The 26,415-nt window shown below is 41.5% G+C and overlaps 1 protein-coding gene across 4 annotated transcripts in view; it reads left to right on the top strand.

The window, feature by feature from the left end:
• Positions 1-5,351: 5,351 nt before the first annotated feature.
• Positions 5,352-26,415, top strand: part of Rbbp6 (RB binding protein 6, ubiquitin ligase) — a 44,196-nt gene continuing 23,132 nt past the window's right edge. For all 4 annotated transcript variants that reach the window (XM_004670192.2, XM_045130521.1, XM_004670191.3 and 1 more), the window contains exons 1-3: positions 5,352-6,594; positions 17,089-17,188; positions 21,933-21,969. In XM_004670192.2, coding sequence (XP_004670249.1) covers positions 6,429-6,594; positions 17,089-17,188; positions 21,933-21,969 — 303 coding nt within the window. In that variant the 5' untranslated portion in view covers positions 5,352-6,428. The remainder of the gene's footprint in view (positions 6,595-17,088; positions 17,189-21,932; positions 21,970-26,415) is intronic.

Raw genomic sequence — 26,415 nt, 5'->3', positions numbered from 1 at the left:
TCTGCCTCGCAAGTGCTGGGATTAAAGACATGCACCACTATGCCTGTCTTCAGTCTTTTTTTAAAAAAGCAGTCAGGGCTGGAGAGATGGCTTAGCGGTTAAGCGCTTGCCTGTGAAACCTAAGGATCCCGGTTCGAGGCTCAGTTCCCCAAGTCCCACGTTAGCCAGATGCACAAGGGGGCGCACGCGTCTGGAGTTCGTTTGCAGAGGCTGGAAGCCCTGGCGCGCCCATTCTCTCTCTCTCCCTCTATCTGTCTTTCTCTCTGTGTCTGTCGCTCTCAAATACATAAATAAAAAAATTTTAAAAAATATTTTTTTAAAAAAGCAGTCACTTGAGGTGAACCATACAACAAGAAAATGTTAGTGATTTACAGAAGAAAATAAAGGAGGGAGAAGACTGTTACTTATGAAAAGTACTAATGGATATGATTTCTTTACATTGTATTCAGATATCTGTGGTTGTCTTTGACTGTTGCCAAAATTTTACTGCTACAGTATTTCTACAGGTCACAGAAAAATGTATCTAATTTTCAAAAACTGTTGATGGCTTACTATGATCAGGCATTCTTTCATTTTTCCTTTTTTTATTTTAATTTTTTATTGTGTTTGGTTATTTTTATTTATTTGCGAGTGACAGAGAGAGAAAGAGGCAGATAGAGAGAGGGAGAGAGAATGGGTGCTCCAGGGCCTCTAACCACTGCAAACAAACTCCAGACGCATGCACCCCCTTGTGCTTCTGGCTAACATTGGTCCTGGGTAATCAAGCCTCCAACTGGGGTCCTTAGGCTTCACAGGCAAGTACTTAACCACTAAGCCATCTCTCCAGCCCCCTCCCCTTTTTTTCTTTTCTTGTAGCCCTTGGTATTGACCCTAGAGCCATGCACATACTAGGCAAGTGTTCTGTCGAGTAATGAAATTCCCAGCGAAAATAAAGTTCAAGTCAAGACGGTGGCCTCCTAACCGTGCTTCAGCTCTTTGGAAGATAGCAAGATCTGAGAAGATAAACTACCCCTTGCACTTCAGCCAAGTGCCAAGCTGAAACCACAGAGGAATTGGGGAGATGAGCAAGAATTCAGCTTCCATGGTGAGCCTGACAATCAGCGACAGGATGAAGGAGACAGACGCTGAGGATATTCAACACCTACCAAAGAATAGATCCAGAGGCTCCTAAGAGCTGATCACTGAACTAGACTTAAAGCACACCCACCAAGGTTCAGGGTATTTTGCGGAAGAGGCATGGAAAGATTGTAAGATCCACAGGTTTAGACATGATTCCCAGAAGCATTGCCTCCCCCCAACAACTGACTGCTGCTCCCACAACACATAACCTACAACCCCACACCTGCAACCACACTGAGGAGGAGCCCAGCGTAATGGGGGCAGGGACAAGGGAAAGGATGGTACCATTCATGCTATGTATGTGTGTAATTAATAAGTTAAAAATAAAATAAAAGAGTGAAAATGTTTGAAAAGATAGTCATTGGTTAACTAACCTGACTATATGACACAATCATATAATCCGACTTCATGCCTATATTGTAATGTGGCATAGAAATATAGTTATCATCATGTCCTGAAGTCTAAAATATAGTACCAAGTAAAATGATATAAATCTCTGTCTCTACAAATTATGATATAGAGAAAGGAATATTCAATGTAATACCTTGAATGATTTGAATTGATCTTTATGTTTAGTAGAAATCTAATATCCCAACAAACTATTTCCGGCGGGGGCTGGGGGATGATCAAGGGTTGGGGAAATTGCTCAGTGGTTAAGGCACTTGCCTGCAAAACCTAAGGATTTGATTACCCGGTGCCCACATAAAGCCAGATGCACAAGGTGGCACATGCATCTGGAGTACGTTTGTAGTAGCTAGAGGCTAATATACCTGGTATATCCATTCTCTCTCCTTGCAAATAAATAAATAAAAATATTTTTTAAATAAAGATAAAATCTCTTTGAAAATGGCAAGGTAGATAATTTAAAAATTACTAACACTAAATCAGACTGCCAACATTCCTGCCATGGGTCAGGGAACATTGCAAAAATGGGGATGGAAAGATTAAGAGCCACAGAGTGGGTAGGAATACCCTGAGGCATGATCCCCAGCTACCCCACAGGGACTGACTGAGGCCTTTATGACCCCATAGTGAATGCCATAACTCCACTGACTAGGGCCTCCAGGGCAACAGGAGCTGGGACTGATATGGGAACTGAGGCTCACATAACCGGCACCAGAGACTGAGTTTATGCCAGCATGAGACCAGGGGAATCTCTTCCAAAGGCTAGACTCTGATTACTGGTGTTTCAGAGTTTATATACCTTATCTTGGACTATTTCTCATTATTGTTAATTCTCAGAGCTCAGAGTGCCAGCCTAGTGACAGAGATCTTGATTATGTGATAGGCAAGTTTTATAGAAACAGAAAAAAATGGTTAATTAGCAGACAGATGTCTGCAGCTCCACTATGGAGATTAAAAAAAAAAGCATAAGATGGGGCTGGAGAGATAGCTTAGCGGTTAAGGTGCATGCCTGCGAAGCCTAAGGACCCCCATTCAATTCTCCAGGTCCCTCATAAGCCAGATGCACACGTGGCACATGTGCCTGGACTTTGCAGTGACTAGAGGCCCTAGCATGCCCATTCTCACTCTCTCCCCACCCCCCGTCTCAAGTAAATAAATAAGAAGCATAAAATGACTTGTATTAGGAGCTGCAATACAGATCATGGCCTTGAAAAAGTGCACAAACTTCAGTGTTAGCCAGCACCAAACACTATGAAGTACAGGACAACCAATACAAAAGTCTATGCGGTTTAGAATATGACTTTGGGGGTAGGGACTTCTAAATTTCCTTTCCCCATTTTCCACCTCAATCCCCCCTTTGACATCTTTTTTTTGTTGTTTGTTTGTTTGTTTTTTGTTGTTGTTCTTTTGAGGCAGAGTCTCACTGTAGCCCAGACAGACCTGGAATTAGCTGTGTACTCTCAGGTGGCCTCAAACTCATGGCAGACCACCTACCTCTGCCTCCCGAGTGCTGGGATTAAAGGCGTGCACCACCACGCCTGGCCGACATTTTTTTTTAAAGAAGGTGTATTTTTTTTAAATTTTTTATTTATTTATTTGAGAGCGACAGACACAGAGAGAAAGACAGATAGAGGGAGAGAGAATGAGCGCGCCAGGGCTTCCAGCCTCTGCAAACGAACTCCAGACGCGTGCGTCCCCTTGCGCATCTGGCTAAGTGGGACCTGGGGAACCCAGCCTGAACCGGATCCTTAGGCTTCACAGGCAAGCGCTTAACCGCTAAGCCATCTCTCCAGCCCTGGCTGACATCTTTTATAGATGACTTTAAGAGATATCACTCATCTCTGTATCATTGATATTAACCCAGTGGTAGCTCTGGAGAAGCATCTGAAACTTTTTTGTTGCCTGGCAAAACTTTATAGCTTTATAGCACATCCATTCTCTCCCTCATCTGCCTCTCTCTCTCTCTCAAATAATAAATAAATAAAAATATAAAGCGTATAATTGTATACATCAGCTGCTTATGTATGTTAAGAAGAAAATAAAGGATAAAGTGATAAAAAAAATGATGGCTGTGCTGGGCATGGTGGTGTACATCTTTAATCCCAGCACTCAGGAAGCTGAGGTAGAAGGATCACTATTGAGTTTGAGGCCAGCCTGAGACTACATAGTGAATTCCAGCTCAGCCTTGGCTAGAGTGAGACCCTCCCTCAAAAAACCAAAAAAATAAAAAAATTTTTAAAAAATTACCTGGACAGGAGAGATTGCTCAGCAGTTAAGGCACTTGCTTGCGAAACCTAATGGCCAGGTTTTAATTACCCAGTACCCACATAAAGTCAGGTGCACAAAGTGGTACTTGCATCTGTGGTTCATTTTCAGTGGCTGGAGGCCTGGCACACCAATTCTCTCTCTCTCTTTCTCTCTGTCCTCGCAAATAAATTTATGATTTTTTGTTTGTTGTTTTGAGGTAGGGTTTCTATCTAGCCTAGGCTGATCTGGAATTCACTATGGAATCTCAGGGTGGTCTCAAACTCACAGCAATCCTCCTACCTCGGCCTCCCCAGTGCTGGGATTAAATGTGTGCACCACCATGATGGCTTTAAATAAAATATTTTAAAAAATGATAAGCCTTCCCCTAAAGAGATGATGATTGAAGCTGGACGTGGTGGCGCACAGCTTTAATCCTAGCACTCAGGAGGCCGAGTTAGGAGGATTGCACAGCAGCAGGTTGACCTGGAATTCACTATGTAGTATCAGGGTGGCCTCAAACTCACAGCTGATCTTCCAATTTTTGCCTCCTCAATGCTGAGATGAAAGATGTGCACCACCACACCGGGCTTAAAACACTAAATCTCTTCAACACCATCAAGTACTGTTTATCATTATTATTATTATTTATTATTTGGTTTTTCAATGTAGGGTCGTACTCTAGCCCACACTGACCTAGAATTTACTCTGTAGTCTTCGAATTCATGGTGATCCTCCTACCTCAGTCTCCCAAGTGCTGGGATTAAAGCCTCTGAGAGCCACCACGCCTAGCCTCAAGTACTGTTTATATTTTTTTCTTCATTTCTTATCAAGTACTTTTTGTTTTTTTGTATTTTTTTTTCGAGGTAGGGTCTCTAGCCCAGGTTGACCTGGAATTCACTATGTAGTCTCAATGTGGCCTCAAACTCTCGGCGATCCTCCTACCTCTGCCTCTGCCACCACGCCCAACTCAAGTACTGTTTTTAAAGACAGCCAAGGAAACTCGGGGTCAGAAGAGTTAAACGTAGAATCCCAGGGCTAGGGTCAGATCTAGACAATTTGGCTTCCGGGGCCTGGCGATTAGTTCTGTGCCGACCCACAGCAAGCAAGCGAAGAATAAATCTGTATGCTGCTTCTGCTCTGTTGGTAAGGTTGTCAATTCTAGGCATTGACTGCTTCAGAATATCTGCTCATGAAGTTTACTTAGGGAATGCAGTTTGATGGAAAGGGAGGTTAGGAAGTGCTCGCAAAGCAACCATAATTGGTTTACGTAAATGGGTGCGTTTGGGGAGTCGCGAAGTTAACCGACAACTCCTGGCACGCCCCTCTAGCAACGAGACAAGCAGCTGCCTTTGTGGGCTCCCCTTCCGGGTCGGCTCACCCAAGTATCGGCGCAACCCCCCGTCTTTCCGAAGCAAATGGTTTCTCCCATTCTCCCCACTCATCAGGTTCCGCGCCTAGAATTACAAAGCGCGGGGTCACGTGGGCGGGCCGGTGCGCTTTGTGACGCCAGCGGCCCCGCCCCTCTGCCCGCCTATCGGCGCACGCCTGCCCCGCCTTGCGCGCGCAGCCCGTGCAGTCCCTGCTTAAGAGACCCCGGAGTGGGACGCTCGCCCGAAGCCAGGCCGCGTCCGCCATAGTGCCTGGCTTAGAGGTGTCGCCGACGCTTGGTGAGGGTCGGAGAGCCGCAGGGGGGCGAAAAAAAACCAAAAACCTAGGGAGCCAACGAAGTCCTCCCCGCTGTCCCCCACCGGTTTCCGGGCTTTCCGTCGCGGCTGTGGCCGAAAGGCGACGGAAGCGAAAGGCGAGAGGAACGCGAGGAGCCGGCGAAAGGAAGCGTCAGGGAGCCTCGGCGGTGTCCCCGGGTCTGCCGAAGCCACCCGGTCGCCGGCTGGGGCCGGGGGTGGTGAGGAAGGGCTTCGAGGCCTAGCTGAGGCCCAGCACCGGCTTTGTGTGTCAGGCGGCGGCGGCGGCGGCGGCGGCGGGGGGGAGGCGGAGCCGGAGCCGGGGGCGGCCGCGGAAGGCCTCTCCTCCGCCGACCGTGCGTTCTCGGCCTAGGCCGCGGGCCTCCGGGGAGCAGGCGACAGGGTTTGTGTGCGGTGGGGGCCTGGGCCTGGGGACGCCGACGCCGGTCTTCCGGAAGCCAGGAGGAGGCGAGAGGCCGGCCGCTCGTGGACTCCGGGCCTAGGCCCTCTCCCCGCAGCCTTCTCCCGGGGCCTGGGTCACCCCGCTCCACGGAGAGAGAGACCAAGCCGGGAGGTGCGGCCGCGCTATGGACCCCTGACCCCGCGGGGTCATTCGGACTCTAACGTGTGGACTGACCGCTACTGACTGCACCGCCTGCCCCCGTCTCCTGCCGGCCCTTAGCATGAGCGAGGGGGACCCAGCCGGGTGACATTGTGCCCGTTGGCGGATTTTCGATTTCCCCTTTTTCCGTCCTCCTCCCACATGAAGCGAATCTGAGTACGGGGGTGGGGGTTCTGGATTATTGTTGTTACGAACCCCCGCTTGTGGTTGGGGGGTATTTAATCTGAGGCCTTAGGGCCCTTCGGTGTCTTGAGTGTTTTTGTGTGTGTACATATTTGCTCTTAAGTTTATAAATATACGTATATTGAGAGTGTCCACGTCTCCTCGCTGAACCTTAGGAACCCCTTGGCACAATGTCCTGTGTGCATTATAAATTTTCCTCTAAACTCAAGTATGATACCGTCACCTTTGATGGGCTTCACATCTCCCTTTGCGACTTAAAGAAGCAGATTATGGGGAGAGAAAAGCTGAAAGCTGCCGACTGCGATCTGCAGATCACCAACGCGCAGACGAAAGAAGGTAAGAACCGCATGGGCTGCTGGCATTTGTTGGGTGGAGAGAGGGGTACTAGGAATGAGGTCTAACCGCCATTCTTGTTTTCCCTAATACTTATGATTATTTTCATTGATAGACAAGGATTTCAGCACCCGACCTTGAAGTTTAACTAGCATGTTGGACTTCTGCATGCTGGGGTCATACGTAACAGGCTAATTGAAAAACGTGGCAGTCTGTACTCATTTTTCCTTTTTTCTTAAACAGTGAAGGGGGGGTGAAAGGAGTTGTTATCCAGAGTCTTGGCCTTGTGACATTCTCTAAATTTGTTTTTCATCAGAAGGGAAGAGAGCCTATGTAAGGTTTCCTATTTGTTAAAGCAGAAGTAGACAGAACTTGTAATTTACCACGATTTGAAGTTGGTAGCTAATTGTGCTATTTCCCCTCATTTATTCGGAGTTACTTGTGTTGTGGAGAAAGGATTGTTGGAGGACGTAATCAATGTTGGAATTTGAAAAGTTATGATGTGACCATGTGTCAATTCCAGAATTAGTAATAGTTATTCGGCAGTTGAGTTCTATCTTTAGTTTTTCAAGTTAGGTTTCTTGAGGCAGGGTCTCATTCAGGCTGACCTGGAACTCACTGTGGAGCCCAGGTTGTTCTCCAACTACAGCAATCCTCAGCCTCCAGCAACCAGGGAAAGCTCCAAGGTACTAGTATTTCATTTTTTAAAAAGTATTTTTATTTATTTGAGAGAGGGAGAAAGAGGCAAGGAGAGAGAATGGACGCACCAGGGTATCCAGCCACTGCAAATGAACTCCAGACATATGTGCCACCTTGTGCATCCTGGGGAATTAAACCTGGGTCCTTTGGCTTTGCAGACAAGAGCCTTAATCACTAAGCCATCTCTCCAGCCCTAGTGTTTCATTTTTATAAAGTAGTAATAGTGGGCTCAGTTAGTAGGCAGTGGGTTCAATTCCCATTATCAACAGCCAAAAAGAAGTCATAGTTGGTTTTCTTAGAGTTAATATGGGAAGATAATGGGCTGCTACCCATATGACTGTAAGCCACTGATTGGAATCTTTGAGTTAATTCATTTTATTTTATTTTTTTTTAATTTTGGTTTTTCAAGGTAGGGTCCCACTCTAGCCCAGGCAGACCTGGAAGTCACTTGGTAATCTCGGGGTGGCCTTGAACTGACAGCGATCCTCCTACCTCAGTCTCCCCAGTGCCAGGATTAAAGGTGTGCGCCACCACACTGAGTTACTCATTTTTAAAATATTTAGCCCGGCATAGTGGCGTTGTGGTAGCGCACACTTTTAATCCCGGTACTCAGGAAACAGAGTAGGAGGATCGCTGTGAGTTTGAGACCACCCTGAGACTCCATGGTACATTCAAGGTCAGCCTGGGCTAGAGTGAGACCCTACCTTGAAAAACCAAAAAATATATATATACATATATGTTATATATACATATATATGTATATATATGTATATATACACACACAATGAAATTTTAGCAGACATATGTGGCAAGTCATCTGACTGAACATGTTTGTTGTTTTTCTAAGAGTAGTGATACTGATGTGTTCTTTAAAATAATTTATTTTCAAGCAGAGAGTAGAGAGAGATTGGGCACTCTAGGGCCTCCAGCCACTGCAAATGAACCATAGATGCATGTGTCACTTTATACTTCCGGCTTTTTGTGGGTACTGGGGAATTGAACCCAGGTCATTAGGCTTTGCTTTCAAGCACCTTAAACGTTGAGCCATTTCTTCAGCCCCCTGCCTTTTTGAGTTGGGTCTGTAGGGTCTCACCCTATACTAGGCTAACCTGAAATTCACTGTGTAGTCTCATGCTTGCCTCGAACTCAACAGTAATCCTACCTCAGCCTCTCACCAAGTGCATGTGCCACCACACCCAGCTAATTTATATATACATGTATGTATGTATGTGTATGTGTGTATGTATATGTGTGTGTGTGTGTGTGTGTATGTATATGTGTGTGTGTGTGTGTGTGTGTACACACACACACACACACACACACACAGGTTTTTCAAGGTAGGAGCTCCCTCTAGCTCAGGCTGACTTTGAATTTACTATGTAGTCTCAGTGGCCTTGAACACCTTGATCCTCCTACCTCTGCCTCCCAGGTGTGCACCACCATGCCTGGCCCAGCCAATTTTTTGTTTTGTATTTCCAGGTAGGGTCTCACTCTAGCCCAGGCCAACCTGGAATTCATTCTGTAGTTTCAGGATGGCCTCGAACTCATGGTGATCCTCCTATCTCTGCCTGCCATATGTTGGGATTATAAAAAGTGTGCGCCACTATGCCCAGCTCCAGCTTTTTTTTTTTTTTCGAGGTAGGGTCTCACTCTAGCCCAGGCTGACCTGGAATTCACTATGGAGTCTCAGGGTGGCCTCGAACTCATGGCAATCCTCCTACCTCTGCCTCCCGAGTGCTGGGATTAAAGGCATGCGCCACCACACCTGGCTTTCCAGCTTATTTTTTAATTAGAGCCTCACTCCAGGATGAACTGGACTTACTCTGTAGCCCAGGTTAACCTCTTAACTCATGGCAATCCTACCTAGCTTCCCAAGGGCTGGATTATAAAGGTGTATGTCACCATGCCCAGCAAAGGTTACTAAATTTTGTGTGAAATATATTAAGATTTTGGCTTTTTTTAGTTGCAGTGAGAAGAGTCCAATACTTTTAACCTGTCATTTGGGAGGTAGGGGATTGTAGATGACCAATAATTTGATTTTTCTAGGTAGGGTCTTGTTCTAGGCAAGGCTGATAAGGAAATCACTATGTAGTCTCAGCTATCCTCAAACAGTGATCCTCCTACCTAGGCCTCTCAAGCACTGGAATTAAAGACATGTGCACCGCACCCATTTTTTTCCATTTATAATGCTAGCATAACTAATTGGGTTAAGGAACAGCCAGCAATATTTGCATATATCATGAATCAAAAGTGGTCATTAAGGAAGAACATTTTTTTTTGGTGTTTGGAGGTAGGGTCTCAATCTAGTGCACGCTTACCTGGAATTCACGATGTAGTCCAGTCTTAGGATGGCTCTTGTTCTTTTCAAGGTGTGGTCTTGCTCTCTAGCCCAGGCTGACTTGGAATTCACTATGTAGTCTCAGGGTGGCCTCAAACTCAAGGCAATACTCCTATCTCTGCCCCTACCCCCCCCCCCTTCCCTAGTGCTGGGATTAAAGGTGTATGCCACCATGCCTGGCTTCCCCATGCATTCTTTATTAGAAAACCTTTATATTGAGCCTGGTGTGGTGGCACACACCTTTAATCCAGCACTTGGAGACAGAGGTAGGAGGATTGTCATAAATTGGGGCCATCATCAGACTACATAGTGAATTTCAGGTCAGCTTGGGCTAGAGCAAGACTGTATATCAAAAACAAAAATAGCCCTTTTCTTGGGCTAGAGATGGCTCAGAAGTTAAGGCTCTTGCTTGCCTGCCAGCAAAGCTTAAAGACCAGGATTTGATTCCCCAGTGTCTAGTGAAGCGAGATGCACAAAGTGGCACATGCATCTGGAGTTTGTTTGCAGCAGCTAGAGGCCAATTTTTTTCACTCTATCTCTACTTTCAAACACAATTTATAACAAAAGAAAATCCTTTTCTCTTTACTCATAATATCTTAATTTAATGTTTAGTCTTCTGTAGCATTAAGCTCCTTGGGACAAGGATCATGATATTCAACCCATGTTTCAACTTAGGGGAGACAGCCTATCCTCATTCTAAGTGGCAGTTTTTTTCCATAGTTCATATGTTGGACGCCGCTGGCTTCTTTCTCTTAATCTAATAAAATCTCTAAAACGTAAAGTTAGAAAAAGAAATAGCTTTTTTTGGCGGCGGGGGGAGGGGAGGGTTGAGGTAGGGTTTCACTCTCGTTCATTCAGGCTGACCTGGAATTCACTATGTATTTTCAGGGTAGTCTCGAGCTCACAGTGATCCTCCTAGCTCTGCTTCCTGAGTGCTGGGATTAAAGGCGTGCACCACCACACCCAGCCAGAAGTAGCTTTTTAAAATACCTCTTTAACTTGTTTGTTTATTTGAGAGAGAGAGAATGCGAATGAGCTCACCAGGGTCTCTAGCCACTGCAAATTGACTTTGCATCCAGCTTGCTTACATGAGTACTGGGTTTTCAGGTTTGTTTTTTTTCCCCCTAACTCAGGCTGACCTGGAATTCACTGTGTAGTCTCGTGTGTGGCCTTGAACGCACGGCAATCCTCCTATCTCTGTCTCCCAAGCGTCACCACACCCAGTTTAGAAATAACTTTTTAAAGTCCACCAAAAAATCCATTCATATTGTAGTCCATTTCTCAAAAACAGGATTTTTGAGTTTTAGGCCATCTTGCTGTATCAGTGAGTATTTATGGATGAGAGGAAAGACCATATAAATGGCAGGATATTAGCCAGTTTTTTAAAAAGATTTATTTAAGAGTAAGCTGGGCATGGTGGCGCACACCTTTAATCCCAGCAGTTGGGAGGCAGAGGTAGGATTGCCTTGAGTTCGAGGCCACCCTGAGACTGCGCAGTGAATTCCAGGTCAGCCTAAACCAGAGTGAGACCCTACCTCGAAAAACCAAAAAAAAAGACAGGGTGAGAGAGAGTGATTGAGAATGGGCGCGCCAGGGCCGCCATCCACTGCAAACCACTTCAGACCCATGAGCTACCATGTGTATCTGGTTTATGTGGGACCTGGAGAATTGAACAGGGAACCTTAGGCTTCACAGGCCTTAACTGCTAAGCCATCTCTTCAGCCAATATTAGGCAATTGCAGTTATATACTATACAGGTTTCATTTTAACTGGGACTGAGCTGTATTCATCTTGTCTTACCAATCAGCAGGTGAAGAATTTTGTCCAAAATCGAAGAGTTTGTGGCTTTATTTTCCCCCCATGTTCACGAAGTGCCTTGTCCAGCTGCTAGTTTCTTTTTTTCTTTTTTTTTGGGGGGGGGGCAGAGGGTGAGGTGGTTTGAGGTAGGGTTTCACTAGCCCAGGCTGAGTGGCCTTTAACCTTAACCATAGCCCTAACTCACAGCAGTCCTCCTACCTCTGCCTCCAGAGTGTTGAGATCACCACCATGTCTGGCTTCTTTCTTTTATTTGTTGTGTGAGCTGCCTTTTATTGGGGACAGTTTAGTGTTAGATTTGTTAAGAGAGTTATGGCAAATAAAATGCGTTTTATACATTCCTCAAATTAGGAGGAAAAGATGTTGATAGTAATATTGAAACTTAATGAGTTTCTTGGTAAATAGTACCCAGTGTTAAAGGCAGATGAATAAGAAAGCCACTTTGTTTAGCATTAAACAGTAAATTAAAGCTTGTAAAAGAAATAGAGCTTTCTGGGAGGTTGTCTAGAAGTGAAGATTGATCTGGAATTTATGTTCAAGGTGCCCAATCTATTTATATTTCTGAAAAATATTCCTTGTAGTTTTTTGGAAATCTGCCTGATATATAGGACCCTTATATCTTTGTTTTTGGAGGTAGGGTCTCAACCCAGACTGACCTGGAATTCACTATGTAGTCTCAGGGTGTCCTTGATCCTCCTATCTCTGCCCCCTGAGTGTTGAGATTAAAGGTCTATGCCACCATAACTGGCTTTAAATCTCCCCCCCGCCCCCAGTTTTATTTATTTGTGAAGGGAGGAAGGAGTCAGGCACACCACTACAAACTCCCAGTGAGCATATGCACCATTTTGTGTATCGGATTTTACATGGGTACTGGAGGATTTAACCCAGGCAGGCAGGCTTTCCAAACATGCCCCAATTCCCCAGCCCAAGACCCTTAAGGCTAAAATTCTTGTCAGAATTCTGCTTTGGACTTAAAAATCCTGCTTATTTCTAGACTATTTCACAATCCCAAATGATCTTTTTCCCTCCATTTTTATACTTTCCTGTGCTGATCTTCCCAATCTTCAGTAACCCTTCATCCTGAAGTTGTGAGAAATTTGGAAGTGGAGTATGTAGTATGTTTTAAATAATTTTTTTTTATTTTTATTTTTTGTTTTTTTCGAGGTAGGGTCTCACTAGTCCAGGCTGACCTGGAATTCACTCTGTCATCTCAGGGTGGCCTTGAACTCACGGTGACCCTCCTACCTCTACCTCCCGAGTGCTGGGATTAAAGGCGTGCGCCACCACGCCCGGCTTAAATAATGTTTTATTTGAGAGAAAGAGAAAGAAGCAGCTAGAATGGTCCTTTTGGGCCCTCCAGCCACTGCACATGTGCCATCTTGTGCATCTGGCATACATGTTTATTGAGGACTAACCTGGATCCTTAGGCTTCAGAGGCAAGTACCTTTAACTGCTAAGTCATCTCTTCAGCCCTGAAATATTTATTTTATTTATTTTTAATTTATTTGAGAATGAGAGCACCAGGGCCCCTAGCCACTGCAAACAAACTCCAGGCACATGCACCACCTTGTGCATCTAGCTTACGTGAGTCCTGGGGAATTGAACTTGGGTTCAGAGGCAAGCACCTTAACCACTAAGCCATCTTCCCAGCCCTTAAGTACATACATATAAATTGTTTTTGTTTTTTCAAGGTAGAGTCTCCCTCTAGCTCAGGCTGGCCTGGAATTCACTATGTAGTCTCAGGGTGGCCTTGAACTCATGGCAGTCACCTTACCTCTGCCTCACAAGTGCTGGGAGTGCCACCACACCCAGCTATTTATTTATTTATTTATTTTTGGTCTTTCAATGTAGGATCTTATTCTAGCCCAAGCTGACCCAGAATTCACTATGTAGTCTCAGGGTAGCCTCAAACTCATGGTGATCCTCCTACCTCTGTCTCCCAAGTGCTGGGATTAAAGGCGTATGCCACCATGCCTGGCTGTGTTTACATATTTTTGTGTTAAAATTTACACTGGCTGGGTGTAGTGGCATACGCCTTTAATCCCAGCACTTGGGAGGCACAGGTAGAGGATCACTGTGAGTTCCAGGTCAGCCTAGGCTAGAGTGAGACCCTACCTTGAAGAAAAACAAAAAACTTACACTGGCAGTTGTTTGTTTTTTTTAATCTAAACAATTTTTTATTTTTACTTATTCATTGAAAGGAGGAGAGCTGGGCGTGGTGGTGCATGCCTTTAATCCCAGCACTCGGGAGGCAGAGGTAGGAGGATCGCCCTGAGTTCAAGGCCACCCTGAGACTACAGAGTTAATTCCAGGTCAGCCTAGACCAGAGTGAGACCCTACCTGGAAAAACGGGAATAAAAAAAGGAGGAGAAAGAGAGAATGGGTGCACCAGGGCCTTCAGCCACTGCAGACAAACTCCAGACGCATGTGCCACCATGTTTATCTGTCTTATGTGGGTTCTGGAGAGTCAAACCTGGATCCTTAGGCTTCACACACACAGTTAACTGCTAGACCATCTCTCCAGCCCAAATCTAAACAATCTAAATGATTAAAGTATGTGTAAAACACATTGGGAGTTAGGAGACCATTGTTAATTTAAATATTAGCTATTCAGTTAGAACATGTATTTGAGGATATTGCTGTGTAGCCCTGGATGGTCTAGTACTTGCTTTGTAGCTCAGCTGGCTCTCAAACTGGTGGCGGGCCTTTTGCCTCATCCTCCTGAGTACTGAGATTACAGGCATGCAAGTTGTCTTTGAAGCTTCTGTGAATGCCTTGAGAGTTGTTAGAAAGAAATGTGTTTAAGACTATGTTTTGGTTCTGGAATTAACTTTTTTTTTTTTTTTTTTTGAGGTAGGGTCTCAGGCTGGCCTCCGACTCTCAGTGATCCTCCTACCTCTGCCTCCCAAGTGCGTGTGTGCCTCCATGCCCAGCTCTAGAATTAATTTTTAAGTTTTTAGGCTTAGTTTAAGAAATCCTCTCTGCTTCCAGTTTCTTGTTAGCTTAACTATTAAATATGGGACTGTTGATCAATTTAAGGTAATGATAATACTCTTAACATTGACTTGTTTCTTGAATCTCTCTGAAATTTCATCACTCAGTCCCAGCACTTGTACTCTGGAGGCAGAGGTAGGAGGATCATGTGAGTTTGAGGCCAGTGTGAGACTATATAGTTTATTCCAGGTCAGCCTGGGCTAGAGCAAGACCCTACCTTAAAAACAAAACAATGAAAATCTTAAGTATTAACATATATAGTAGTTAGAAGAGAGGAAAAAGTCACTTTGTGTTAAGTAATTTAAGTGAAGCAAATAACATTGAAAACCTTAAAGCTGGTAGTGGTGACACATGGTTTTAATCCCAGCACTCAGGAGGCAGAGGTAGGACCATCTCCATAAGTTCTAGGCTACCTTGACATTACGTAGTGAATTCCAGGTCATCCTGGGGTAGAGTGAGACCTTACGGAGGGGGACTAATGTCTGGTTTTAGGGTTAGGGAGAATTTTGCATCTTTTTAAATTGTGAGGTCTTGCTTTTTTTTTCCCCCCCTGGAAACAATTCTTCCTTTGCAACTCAGCTTTACCAGTTAAAAGTCTCATTTCTTAATTTCAGTCTTACAAACAGTAGACTCTCCATTCAGTACGAAAAATAATAGCATTCGCTCATGTTCCCTCTTGGTGTTCTCAAAAAGGAACTTTTACTATTTATCCATTTGCTAAAGCAAAAAATATATATATATATATTTTTATGAGAGAGAGAATTGGCGTGCCAGGGCCTCCAGACACTGCAAATGAACTCCAGATGCATGTGCCACCTGTAGAATTAAAGCTGGATCCTTGGGCTTTGCAGGCAATCACCTTAACTGTTAAGCCATTTCTCCAGCCGGTTTTGATAAAGCTGGAAACCTAGAGATTCATCCCAGTTCTCCGTCTTTGACTATTCAGTCCATGAGTGAGTTTTGTCAGCTTTGCTCCCACATTGCACTCTTTCTGTCTGCCACATCGTAATACAAGCCACCATTATTTCTGCTTGGACTACAGAGCCAGCTTCCTTATTAGTCACCCTGTTTCTATTCAGTTTATTCCCCATACAGATGCCAGAGCAAGTTTTTTTTTAAACATTTTGTTTATTTTTATTTATTTGAGAGTGACAGAGAGAGAAAGAGGCAGTTAGAGAGAGAGAGAATGGGCGCGCCAGGGCCTCCAGGCATTGCAAACGAACTCCAGATGCGTGCGCCCCCTTGTGCATCTGGCTAACGTGGGTCCTGGGGAACTGAGCTTGAACCAGGGTTCTTAGGCTTCACAGGCAAGCGCTTAACCGCTAAGCCATCTCTCCAGCCCAAGTTTTTTTTTTAATAACTTAAGTTGCCATCACTTTCATAAAATCCACCAGTTACCTGTTACACATAGAAACAAATAAGTCAGTATCTTTCATTTTCTTCAGTATCACAGTCTTTTCAGTGTTTCTGAGGTAGGATCTCCCTCTAGCCTAGGCTGACCTGGAATTCACTCTGTAGTCCCAGGCTGGTGTCATTCCTCCTAACTCTGCCTCACTAGTGCTGGGATTAATGGCATGTTCCACCAAGTCTGGCATTTTGTTAATTTTTTTTTTTTTTAATTTTCATTTACTTATTTGAGAGTGACAGAAAGAGAGGGAATTTTTAATTCACTTTTTTTTCCTCTGTAAAATATTTTTCCAGGTTTTCTTCTCTTTCTTCAAAGCACTCTAATCCAGGTTGACATACAATTTAATTTTTTATTTACTTTTATTTGAGACAGGGAGAGAAAGAATGGGTGTACTAGGGCCTCTAGCCACTGCATACGAACTCTAGACATAATGTACCACCTTGTGCACCTGGCTTACGTGAAACCTATAGAATCAAACCTGGGTTCTTGGGCTTCATAGGCAATCACCTTAAACATTAAGCTATCTCTCCAGCCCCGACCTGGAATTTAGCTCTTGACTGGCCTCAAACTCACATTGATTCTCCTATCTTCACCTTCCAAGGCTGTGCCATCATACTCAGCATGACCGTGGGTTTTTTATGGACTTGTCTTACTTCGTCTTTTAAGCCTCAAATATAGGTTTTTTCGAGGGGTTTTGTTTGAATGAACAGCCTGTCCAAAGTTACATCCACCATTCATTCTTCATTAGAAAATCTTTCTCTTTATTCATAATGTCATAATTTAATGTTAAGTCTTCTCTAGCATTAAGCTCCATGGGGCAGGAATCAGCATTCAGTTCAACCCATGTTTCAGGGTAGGAAGAGATACTTTTGTCCTTATTAGTGTTCCACACAGTAGAACCAAGAACCTGGCTGATAGAATTTGGTATTCTTTGACAAGCCTCCTTTGGATTTTTGTTCTGATATTATTAATAATCAAGATGCTGGGATCATATGGTTATATTAATGCTGATGTGCATTTCCCAAAAAAGTTTTGTTTTGTTTTTGAGGTAAGGTCTTGCTTTAGCCCAGGCTGACCTAGAATGCACTATGTAGTCTCAGGGTGGCCTTGAACTCACAGCAATCCTCTTACCTCTCTCTTCCAAGTGCTGGGATTAAAGGTGTGTGCTGACATGCCCAACTTGTTTTCTCATTCTTTAGTACTTAATTTCCTAAATAAAAATAATGACTCTCTTTATTTACAGAATATACTGATGATAATGCTCTAATTCCTAAAAATTCATCTGTAATTGTTAGAAGAATTCCTATTGGAGGTGTTAAATCTACAAGCAAGACATATGTAATGTAAGTATTTATAAATCTTGTGTATTGATCAAAATAGCGTTGACATTTAAATCTTTTAAATAATTTTTTTGGTTTATTTTCATTTATTTATTTGAGAGCAACAGAGAGAGAAAGAGGCAGATAGAAAGAATGGGCACGCCAGGGCCTCCAGGCACTGCAAACGAACTCCAGATGCGTGCGCCCCCTTGTGCATGTGGCTAACATGGGTCCTGGGGAAATTGAGCCTTGAACCAGTGTCCTCAGGCTTCATAGGCAAGCACTTAACCACTAAGCCATCTCTCCAGCCCAACATTTAAATTTTTTATCCTAACACTCAAAAGTGGAGGATTAGGGGCTTTATATTTTCTAATTTCCTCCTCTGGCTAAATTGACATAACCTGCAGGAGCTACTATTATTTTTAAAAATATTTTTATTAGAAAGAGCAAAGGAAAGGGAGAGAGAGAGAGAGAATATGAATGAATGGGCATGTTAGGGCCTTTAGCCAGTGCAAACAAACTCCAGGCACATGTGCTCCCCCTTGTGCATCTGGCTTATGTGGGTACTGGATAATTGAACCTGGGACCTTAGGCTTCACAAGCAAGCCATCTCTGTAGCCCAGGAGCTATTACTTACTTATTTTTTATTCCAGAATGTTTAGTCCTCTAAACTTTGAAATATTTTTTTTATTGACAGCTGCCATAATTGTAAACTATCCATGGTAATTTTCCTCCCTCCACCCATTTTCCCCTTTGAAACTCCACTCCAAGAGCTATTATTAGGAACCATATTTTGCTCTTTAGGGGATGTTTACTACACAACAAAGTGTATATGTTAATAGAGATCTGCTTTACTTTTGGGTTTTTAAAATTTTTTTTTTATTGACAACTTCCATAATTGCAGACAATAACCCATGGTAATTCTTTCACTCCCCCCACTTTCCCTTTTTGATTAGTTTTAGGTAGGGTGGGTCTTGCTGTCAGGCTGATCTAGAATTGACTTAAGTAGTCTTAGGCTGACTTAAGACTCAGTGATCCTCCTACTTCTGCCTCCCAAGTACTGGGATTAAAGGTGTGCCCCACCACACCTAGCTCCTGTTTTACATTATTTTTTTAAAAATTATTTATTTTAGAGAGAGAGAGAGAAAGAGATACAGAAATATGCAGGTAAAGAGAGAGAATGGGTGTGCCAGGGCCTCCAGCCGCTACAAACTAACTCCAGATGTGTGCGCCCCTTGTGCATCTGGCTTATGTGGGTCATTTGTCTTTGCAGGCAAGCACTTTAACCATTAAGCCATTTCTCCAGCCTGACTTACATATTTTGATAGCATAATGAGTATTCAGTAGTACTAACATAAGCTACTTAAAAGTTTGCAAGTAGGCTCTGGTCAGGAGGCTAGTGTCTAGGGTTGATCACTAGAGTCAGGCTTAGGTTCGATTGTATTTACTGCCTCATCGGTTGTGTGATGTTTAGAACTCTTTCTCCGAGTTCTCTAAAGCAGGGGTGTGAGTTAGCTGGCTTCTCAGAACCCATACTCTTGGGTTTTTTGCTGTAACTGTAGAATGGAAAAATATAAGTCTTGGTGATAAGTATGTAGTCCAGCTTATGAAGTCTGTGTCTATAGTAACATGTATAACCTTTATTTCATTATCCCCTGAATGCAGAATAATAACTATATAATACTTATTCTGTACCAAGTATTATAGGTAACCTAGAGATGATTTAAAATATCACAAACGATTCGTAATTCATATGAAAATATACATTTTATTTAAGAGATTTGAACAGCCACCCTTTTCTTTATCTACAGTGAGTAGAAAGTTTCAGATTCAGTCCTCTCTAAAAACATAAGTATTACTGTCCCTCTAATTAATATAGTTGTAAGAATAGTATTTGGTACAGGATAAATGCCCATTGTTAGAGTAAGAACAAGACAGTCTCTCAAGACTTCTACTTAGGGGACATAATTAATATATTACATCTTTAACTTTCTATCATTTATTTATGCATGTTTGTATGCAGCATTAGAGATTGGACCTAGGCCCTTGTACCTGCTAGGCACACATTTGAATGAACTGCATCCACAGCAAACTCCCCCACCCATTTTTTAAACTTTGTGGGGTTTTTGTTTTATTTAGTTTTGTGGGGGTAGGGTATCGCTCTAGCCCAGGATGACCTGGTATTCACTATGTAGTCTCAGGTTGGCCTGGAACTCACAGTGATCCTCTTGTCTAGGATTAAAGGCACAGATGGCTGGAACTTGCTATCCTCTTGCCTCTTGGTATTGCTTTTTTGTTTGTTTGTTTGTTTATTTTATTTATTTGAGAGTGACAGAGAGAGAGAGAGAGAGAAAGAAGTGGGCACACCAGGGTTTCCAGCCACTGCAAACGAACTCCAGACGCATGTGCCCCCTTATGCATCTGGTTAACGTGGGTCCTGGGGAATCAAGCCTTAAAACCGGGGTCCTTAGGCTTCACAGGCAAGCGCTAAGCCATCTCTCCAGCCCCCTCTTGGTATTTTTATAGTGATGTTATGAGAACTATAATATATGCAGAGGACAGAATTACTTCCTGTATTCTAGTATGAAGCAACACGTTACCATGTACTGTACAATATATATGTATATCAAATACTCCATCTCTTTAGATGTGTTTTCGTTGTTTGTTTGAGACTTGATCTCACTCACAAGCTGTCCTGAACTCATTACATAGTGTAGTGTGGCCTTTTTTGAATTTCTGGCAGTCCACTTGACTGAGCGTCCTAAGTGCTGGGATTACTATCCTAAACCAGTCTTCTTTGGAATGTTTTGTTTTTCGAGGCAGGGTCTCGCTCTAGCTTAGGCTGACCTGGAACTCACTATGTAATCTCAGGGTGGCTTTGAACTCCCAACAACCCCCCTTATCTCTGCCTCCTGAGTGCTGTGATTAAAGGTGTGTGCTGGGTGGGGAAATGGCTTAGTGGTTCAGGTGTTTGCCTGAAAACCTAAGGACCCTGGTTCAGTTCCCCAAGACCCACATAAGCCAAATGCAAAAGAAGTGTATGTGTTTGGAGTTCTTTGCAGTGTCTGGAGGCATTGGCTTGCCCATTCTCTCTCTCTGTCTCTTTCTTTCTCTTTCAAATAAATAAATGAAATTTTTTTTAAAAAGGTGTGCACTATAATGTCCAGTGGAATTTTTTTTCATAAACTTTAGGAAAACAATTTTTTGAATGCCTCATACAAAATTGCTTTCAATTCATAATAAAGATTTGTTTGTAACATAGCTTCCTTGCAAAATGCCTCAGTTTGAGCAGATGCTAGAAAATAAAAATTTCGAGTTCAGTTTTTAATTTCAGTATTTCCAAATTATGTACATACCCAGAAACTCCTTTTTCCACACTTTTTCACATTTAAAGGCTGCATTTGGGCGCTAAGCCCTGTCCCTCTTGTGTGGACTTTTTTTTTTTGAGAGAGAGGCAGGGAGGGAGGCATATGTATATAGAGAATGGGTGTGCCAGGGATTCCAGCCACCGCAAACAAACGTGTTACATTGTGCATCTATCTTATGTGGGTCCTGCGGAATTGAACCTTGGGTCCTTTGGCTTTGCAGGCAAGCACCTTAACCACTAAGCATCTCTCCAGCCCTAAGTAAAGTTCTTTTGGGATTTATTTATTTTTAGCAACAAATTGTTCAGTTATACCTAAGCATTTATTTTATTCTTTTAAACTATGTTGCATTTTCCTGGAAGCTTGAATTCTTGTTCAGTCCTTGGTTATTTTGAAATATATTAAGAATAAAGTTAACTCAGTCTGTCTTTCTGGATTTGAAAATGAGTTTTGGGAGAACAGCAGTATCTCAGGGATCCAAATTATAAATGTTACACAAAGTGGTCTTCAAAAATCTGAAATGTGGAAATTTACATCTGTATTTAATAAAATAAACTGGAGAATACTTTTTTAATTATTTTTATTTATTTAACAGAGAAAGAGGGGGAGAGAAAGAATGGGCACACCAAGGCCTCCAGCCACTTTAAACGAACTCCAGACGCATACGCCCCCTTGTGCTTCTGGCTAACTTGGGTCCTGGGGAATCGAACCTGTGTCCTTTGGCTTTGCAGGCAAATGCCTCAACCACTAAGCCATCCTCCAGCCCTGGAGAATTAATTTTTTTTTTATTGTAGTAAACCAAAAACTTTCTAAATAAACTGACTTTCAGACAGTATTTGTCATGAGTTGCAAGGTATACCTATTTTACAGTTGACCAATATGAAATCTTTTGAAAGCCACAAATGTACCTGAAACTGTTAAGAGACAATAAAGATTAAACAAGTAGCTTATTCATTTAGAAATAGACTGAATTAAAGCTTTGTATCAAAGGAAAATTATATTCCTAAAAGTGTGTGATTGAAGATACATGTATTAAGTTGTATTAGCCGGGAGTGGTGGCTCACGCCTTTAATCCCAGCACTTGGGAGGCAGAGGTGGGAGGATTGCTATGAGTTTGAGGCCACTCTGAGACTCCATAGTGAATTCCAGGTCAGCCTGGGCTATACAGTGAGACCCTACCTCGAAAAACAAAAAACAAAAAACAAAAAAAAAAGTTGTATTAGATACATACCTGTAATCCCAGCACTTGGAAGGTGGAGTCATGAGGATCAGCAATTTAAGGCCGGCCTGGACTATACAGCCTGGACTATCTTGAAAATAAAGGTTATTGAAAAGAAAGGTAATTAGCACAAAATTCATAAATAGCTAATGTTAGTTTTTGTTATTTTTGTTTTATTTTTTAGAAGTCGAACTGAGCCAGTGATGGGAACTACAAAAGCAGTATGTAAAAACACAATCTCACACTTTTTCTACACATTCCTTTTACCTTTATAATGTTGTGATGAATTGAATCATTTTAGAAGTTAATACCCAACTGATCATAGTATACTGTAAATAAACTGTATTTTGATGACAGCTCAGTTGAATATTGATATATGTGGCATAATTTGCAGTTATTCTGTAGAAATGGGTAATTTGTGCCCATTATATTGTTTCATATTAAATATGATAGCATTCTCCCTGTATGACACTGTGTTGTACAGTAATGTATGATCCTTTTTAGATCGTGTAGGTTTTACACTAATGAACATGATAACATGTTCTACATCTGTCTGTCTATAGCTAGTATTTTGTATGTATGTACAGGCTGTTTTGTGCTTTTTGTTTCTTGCAATAAAAAATATTTGGAGTGTATATTTTGCCATTTTCACGTTGTATCACTTAGGTTTTGTTATTTTTTTTCCTGCTTGATTGACAGCTTTCAAAAATGAATTAGCAACATGCAGAACTTACATTATAATTTGATCCTTTCTCCAACATCAAACATAGAAAAGTGCTTTCCCCAAACCACTGATGCAGCTTTACTATACTAGTTTTGCTTTATTTGGCAAATTTGAGCTTCTATCCTTTATTCACAACTACATCATATAGTAAAAATTGAAATCCTCCCTTCCCCATGTCTCAGTGATACTGATTTTATTCAATTGAGTATATTGTTATCAAATTTTAAAATACACGGCCTAGTTTGCTCAAATGTCCAAATTAAAATATTTCCCTTTCTCATTCTACAATGCTGCATTAGTTATAGACTGTTGGAACCTGTATGTTACCTAAGGTAGTTCCCCTTAGCCAGGATAACATTTTTTCTTACTATAATTATAAATTAACATTAAAGTGGCACTATTTTGACTTCAAGCTCTTAAGTGACAGCACCATTCCTAGATTGTGGGGTGAAAATGTTTTAGATCACAGGTCTACTTTAATTGGGTTCTGTAAACTTGATGGTTCTCTAAACATTTTACTGCACAGGCTTCATATTGTACACAATGCAAAGTGTTTGAAATCTTCATTTAGAATTTAAAGATACTGTTTGCTATTTCATTTTATACTTTTAAAATACTACTGATCTTTGTGTACGAGGCATTTCACTAACCTTGGATCATTGCATCTTAAACATGATAACATAGAACTTTGGATTGTTCTAAAGTATATGGCCTTTAGTTCTTGTGGAACTAAATACAGTGATTCAGAAATTAAAAAGTCTTAGTGTTTTGGGTTTTCCCCCACTACTTTTGGATATATGGTTTTTTTTTTTTTAAAGCATAATGCTGTAAAAACTGTCCAAGTTTATGTTTTGCTGGTGATTGGTTTAAAACTGATTTTTATGTATCCAAATGCTAGCACAAATTAGATCAACTATCCTGGTGACTGTAGTAGTAAATGTAACACATTTTGTATTAAGTACTTTTTAATAGAGTATTTAAACTAATTCAGATGAAGTTTTATTTCTTGAAAACAGTTATTTCCTTTTTGTTTATTAGCATGTGTATAAACACAAATCACATGTTCATAAATAAAGTTAACATTCTTTTAGCCTTGTGTGTTCCCTGGCATGTCTGTATTACATTTATAAGAAGCAGTTTATTTTAAGCTTACTTAGGATCCTCTTTGCTTTTTAGTGCTTTCAAAAATGTAGCTTTAATTTTTAGGCAGAATTAAACTGAAATGGAGACATTGCATAACTTTTTATCTCCATCCTTTATTTGGGGTATTTGCTGACGTTTAAAATGAGAGAAAATACGTTCATCAAGCATAACTAATTCATCATAGATGTAAGAATGGTGTGGCTATGTACATGCACAAAAGCAAATAGAGGTATTGGACCTTTTTTTTTAAAATTCTGATTAGTAAAAGTGTATGTACATTTTTCTGGTTTTTATTTTTGTTGAGACAAGGTTGTTTCAAGTAGCCTGATCTGGCCTCAGACTCACCATGTAGCTCAGGCTGGCTTTGAACTACTGATCCTCCTGCCCTATCTCCCAAGTGTTGGGATGGGATTGTAACCAGGCACCAGTACACCTAGCTTGGTTTTTGGAAACAACAGGTCTTTGCTCTGTAGTCCTGAATGGATACTCAGGCCTTGAGCTTAGTGGCACTCCTGCCTCAACCTCCTGAGTGCTGTGATTATGGGTGTGCACCAACACACCCAGCTCATTTTTGATAATTTATGCCAAGTCTGATCAAGAATGGCTGTTGGTGAATTCCCCAACCTTGTTTGGTTTAGTCATCCTTCTACATTAGCACTCCAAAGCTGGAAGTTCTTGTTAACAACACATTGTAGGAATCTTCTAATTTCATGTCTATATAATTGATAGGAAAGATTTCAGGTCCTTAACCTCAGAAAAATAAGATCCCCTAAAATAGGGAAGTGGGCTAATGTTAATAAAATTCTGCAGTGTACATTAGTTTGATGAAGACTTATTTTCTAACGTGGTTGATGTCTTTAACAATGTCTTGCCAAGAAGTCACTTTTTATTAATAGTTTGGTACATATAAATTTCTAATCACTTTTAAACCATCTTTGAACATTTTTCACTCATTTTCCAATACTTTGCTATACATATCAATCAAAATTGAATGTCTTCCTAAATACGGTACATTAGACCTCTTGTCATTAGGTATTATTGTGATTATTTGGTGAGAAAAAATTTTAAAAACGTAGTTTAAGATGCAGTTTAGATAAGAAACCACTTTGAACTCAAGTATAACTGGCTAAAAGCTAAAAGGATGAAAAAAACCCACCAAAAAAACATAGACAGTTATGACTTTAGTGTTAGGAATAGAAAGATTTACATATTTTTTGATTTTTTGAAGTAGTTTCACTGTAGCCCAGGCTGACCTGGATCACTGTGGAGTCTCAGGGTGACCTCAAACTCACGGTGATCCTCTTACCTCTGGGATTAAAGGCGTGCGCCACCACGCCCAGTCGAGGAATAGGAAGTTTTTTTTTTAATGTTTTTACTTCAGTGGTAAGAAAATATCACATAAGTTTCTGTGATTTGTTTCATTAGTATAGATGATAATTGGGTTTGTAGCAATTCATTCAGCTCTTGTTAGTTTCCTTATTTCCTGGTGATCTGGTGGATAAAAGTACTTATATTTTTCATTTTTTTCCCTGCATTTTGAGATTAGTTTTTAAGTAAAGAAAATACTTAAAGGGTAATAAGCATTGGTGGACTATGTGGGTATACATTAAAACTGTAGTAGTATTACATGATGAGCTCTACAGTCTTTGAGTGTGGAAAAGAGAACTATTTGTCTAAATAAACATCCAAGTAATAATGTCCAGCAGGCTAAAATTTAAAACCCTAATATTTGTAATACATTATTGGTTTTTTTGTTGTTGTTTGTTCATTTTGCTAATGTGTATCTTTTTTTTTTTTTTTTTTTTTTTAATTTTTCAAGGTAGAGTCTCTCACCCAGGCTGACCTTGGAATTATGTGTCTTTAGGCTGGCCTTGAAATCACAGATCTTCCTACCTCAGACATTTAACATGTATCTTAAGTTTAGCCAATATAGTTTTGTTTTGTTTTGAGGTAGGGCCTCACTCTAGTCCCGGCTCACAGCCATCCTCTTGTCTAGGTGTCTCTGGTGCTGGAATTAAAGACGTGCACCACCACACCCAAAGAATTCCCCAGTTTTAAGGAGTTCTTATCACTAGTAATATATGAGAAGCATGTTGAGAAAGCAACTCACTAAATAGGTACCTGGGAAATTATGGCTTCAGGTTTACTTGCTAAAAATGTATGTATGTGATTACATATGCAAGGAAATTTATTCTAAATATAACATCTTAAAAATATATTTAAAACCCACTTAATATACTTCATATATATATATATTTGCTCTATTTGGATAAAATTTTTCTCCAAATATTAGAATCCATCATTTTATGTGACAGCTCTACTTAAGCTTCCCCCCTCCCTGGTTACCTTTTTTTTTCTTCTTCTTCTTTTTTTGGCTTTCATCTTTGCCTTGATAAAGGTTATTTGGTTTCTTTTGCAAGAGAAGCTGTTCTTTGGGAGAATTAAAACACACCGATTGAGTAGTTTGTACTCAAAAATAGAATTATGTAGGAGCTTTTATGTATTAATTAAAGTAGCTGAGCTGCTTGTTTTCCTGCTTTAGGTAATAATGGTCTTGGAAGCTTGGATTGCTCACTTTCCTTCCTGGTCCATGGTCCTGAGCATTGTCATGTTAAGAGACTCAGGACTCACTTGTAGTATTTAGTCACCACTCACAGGTTTCCTTTTACATGCTTTGTTACTCTTGTTTTTCTCCTTGTAATTAAGTCATCCTAAACTGAAACCTTTATAACTGGGTGTGAAATGTGACAGACATAGTTTAAGCTACATTTTCAGTCTTAAAATAACATTCCTTAGAAAC

This window comes from Jaculus jaculus, chromosome 12 (genome assembly GCF_020740685.1).
Source record: "Jaculus jaculus isolate mJacJac1 chromosome 12, mJacJac1.mat.Y.cur, whole genome shotgun sequence".
Lineage (NCBI taxonomy): Eukaryota > Metazoa > Chordata > Mammalia > Rodentia > Dipodidae > Jaculus > Jaculus jaculus.
This window is presented reverse-complemented; position numbering and strand designations above follow the sequence as displayed.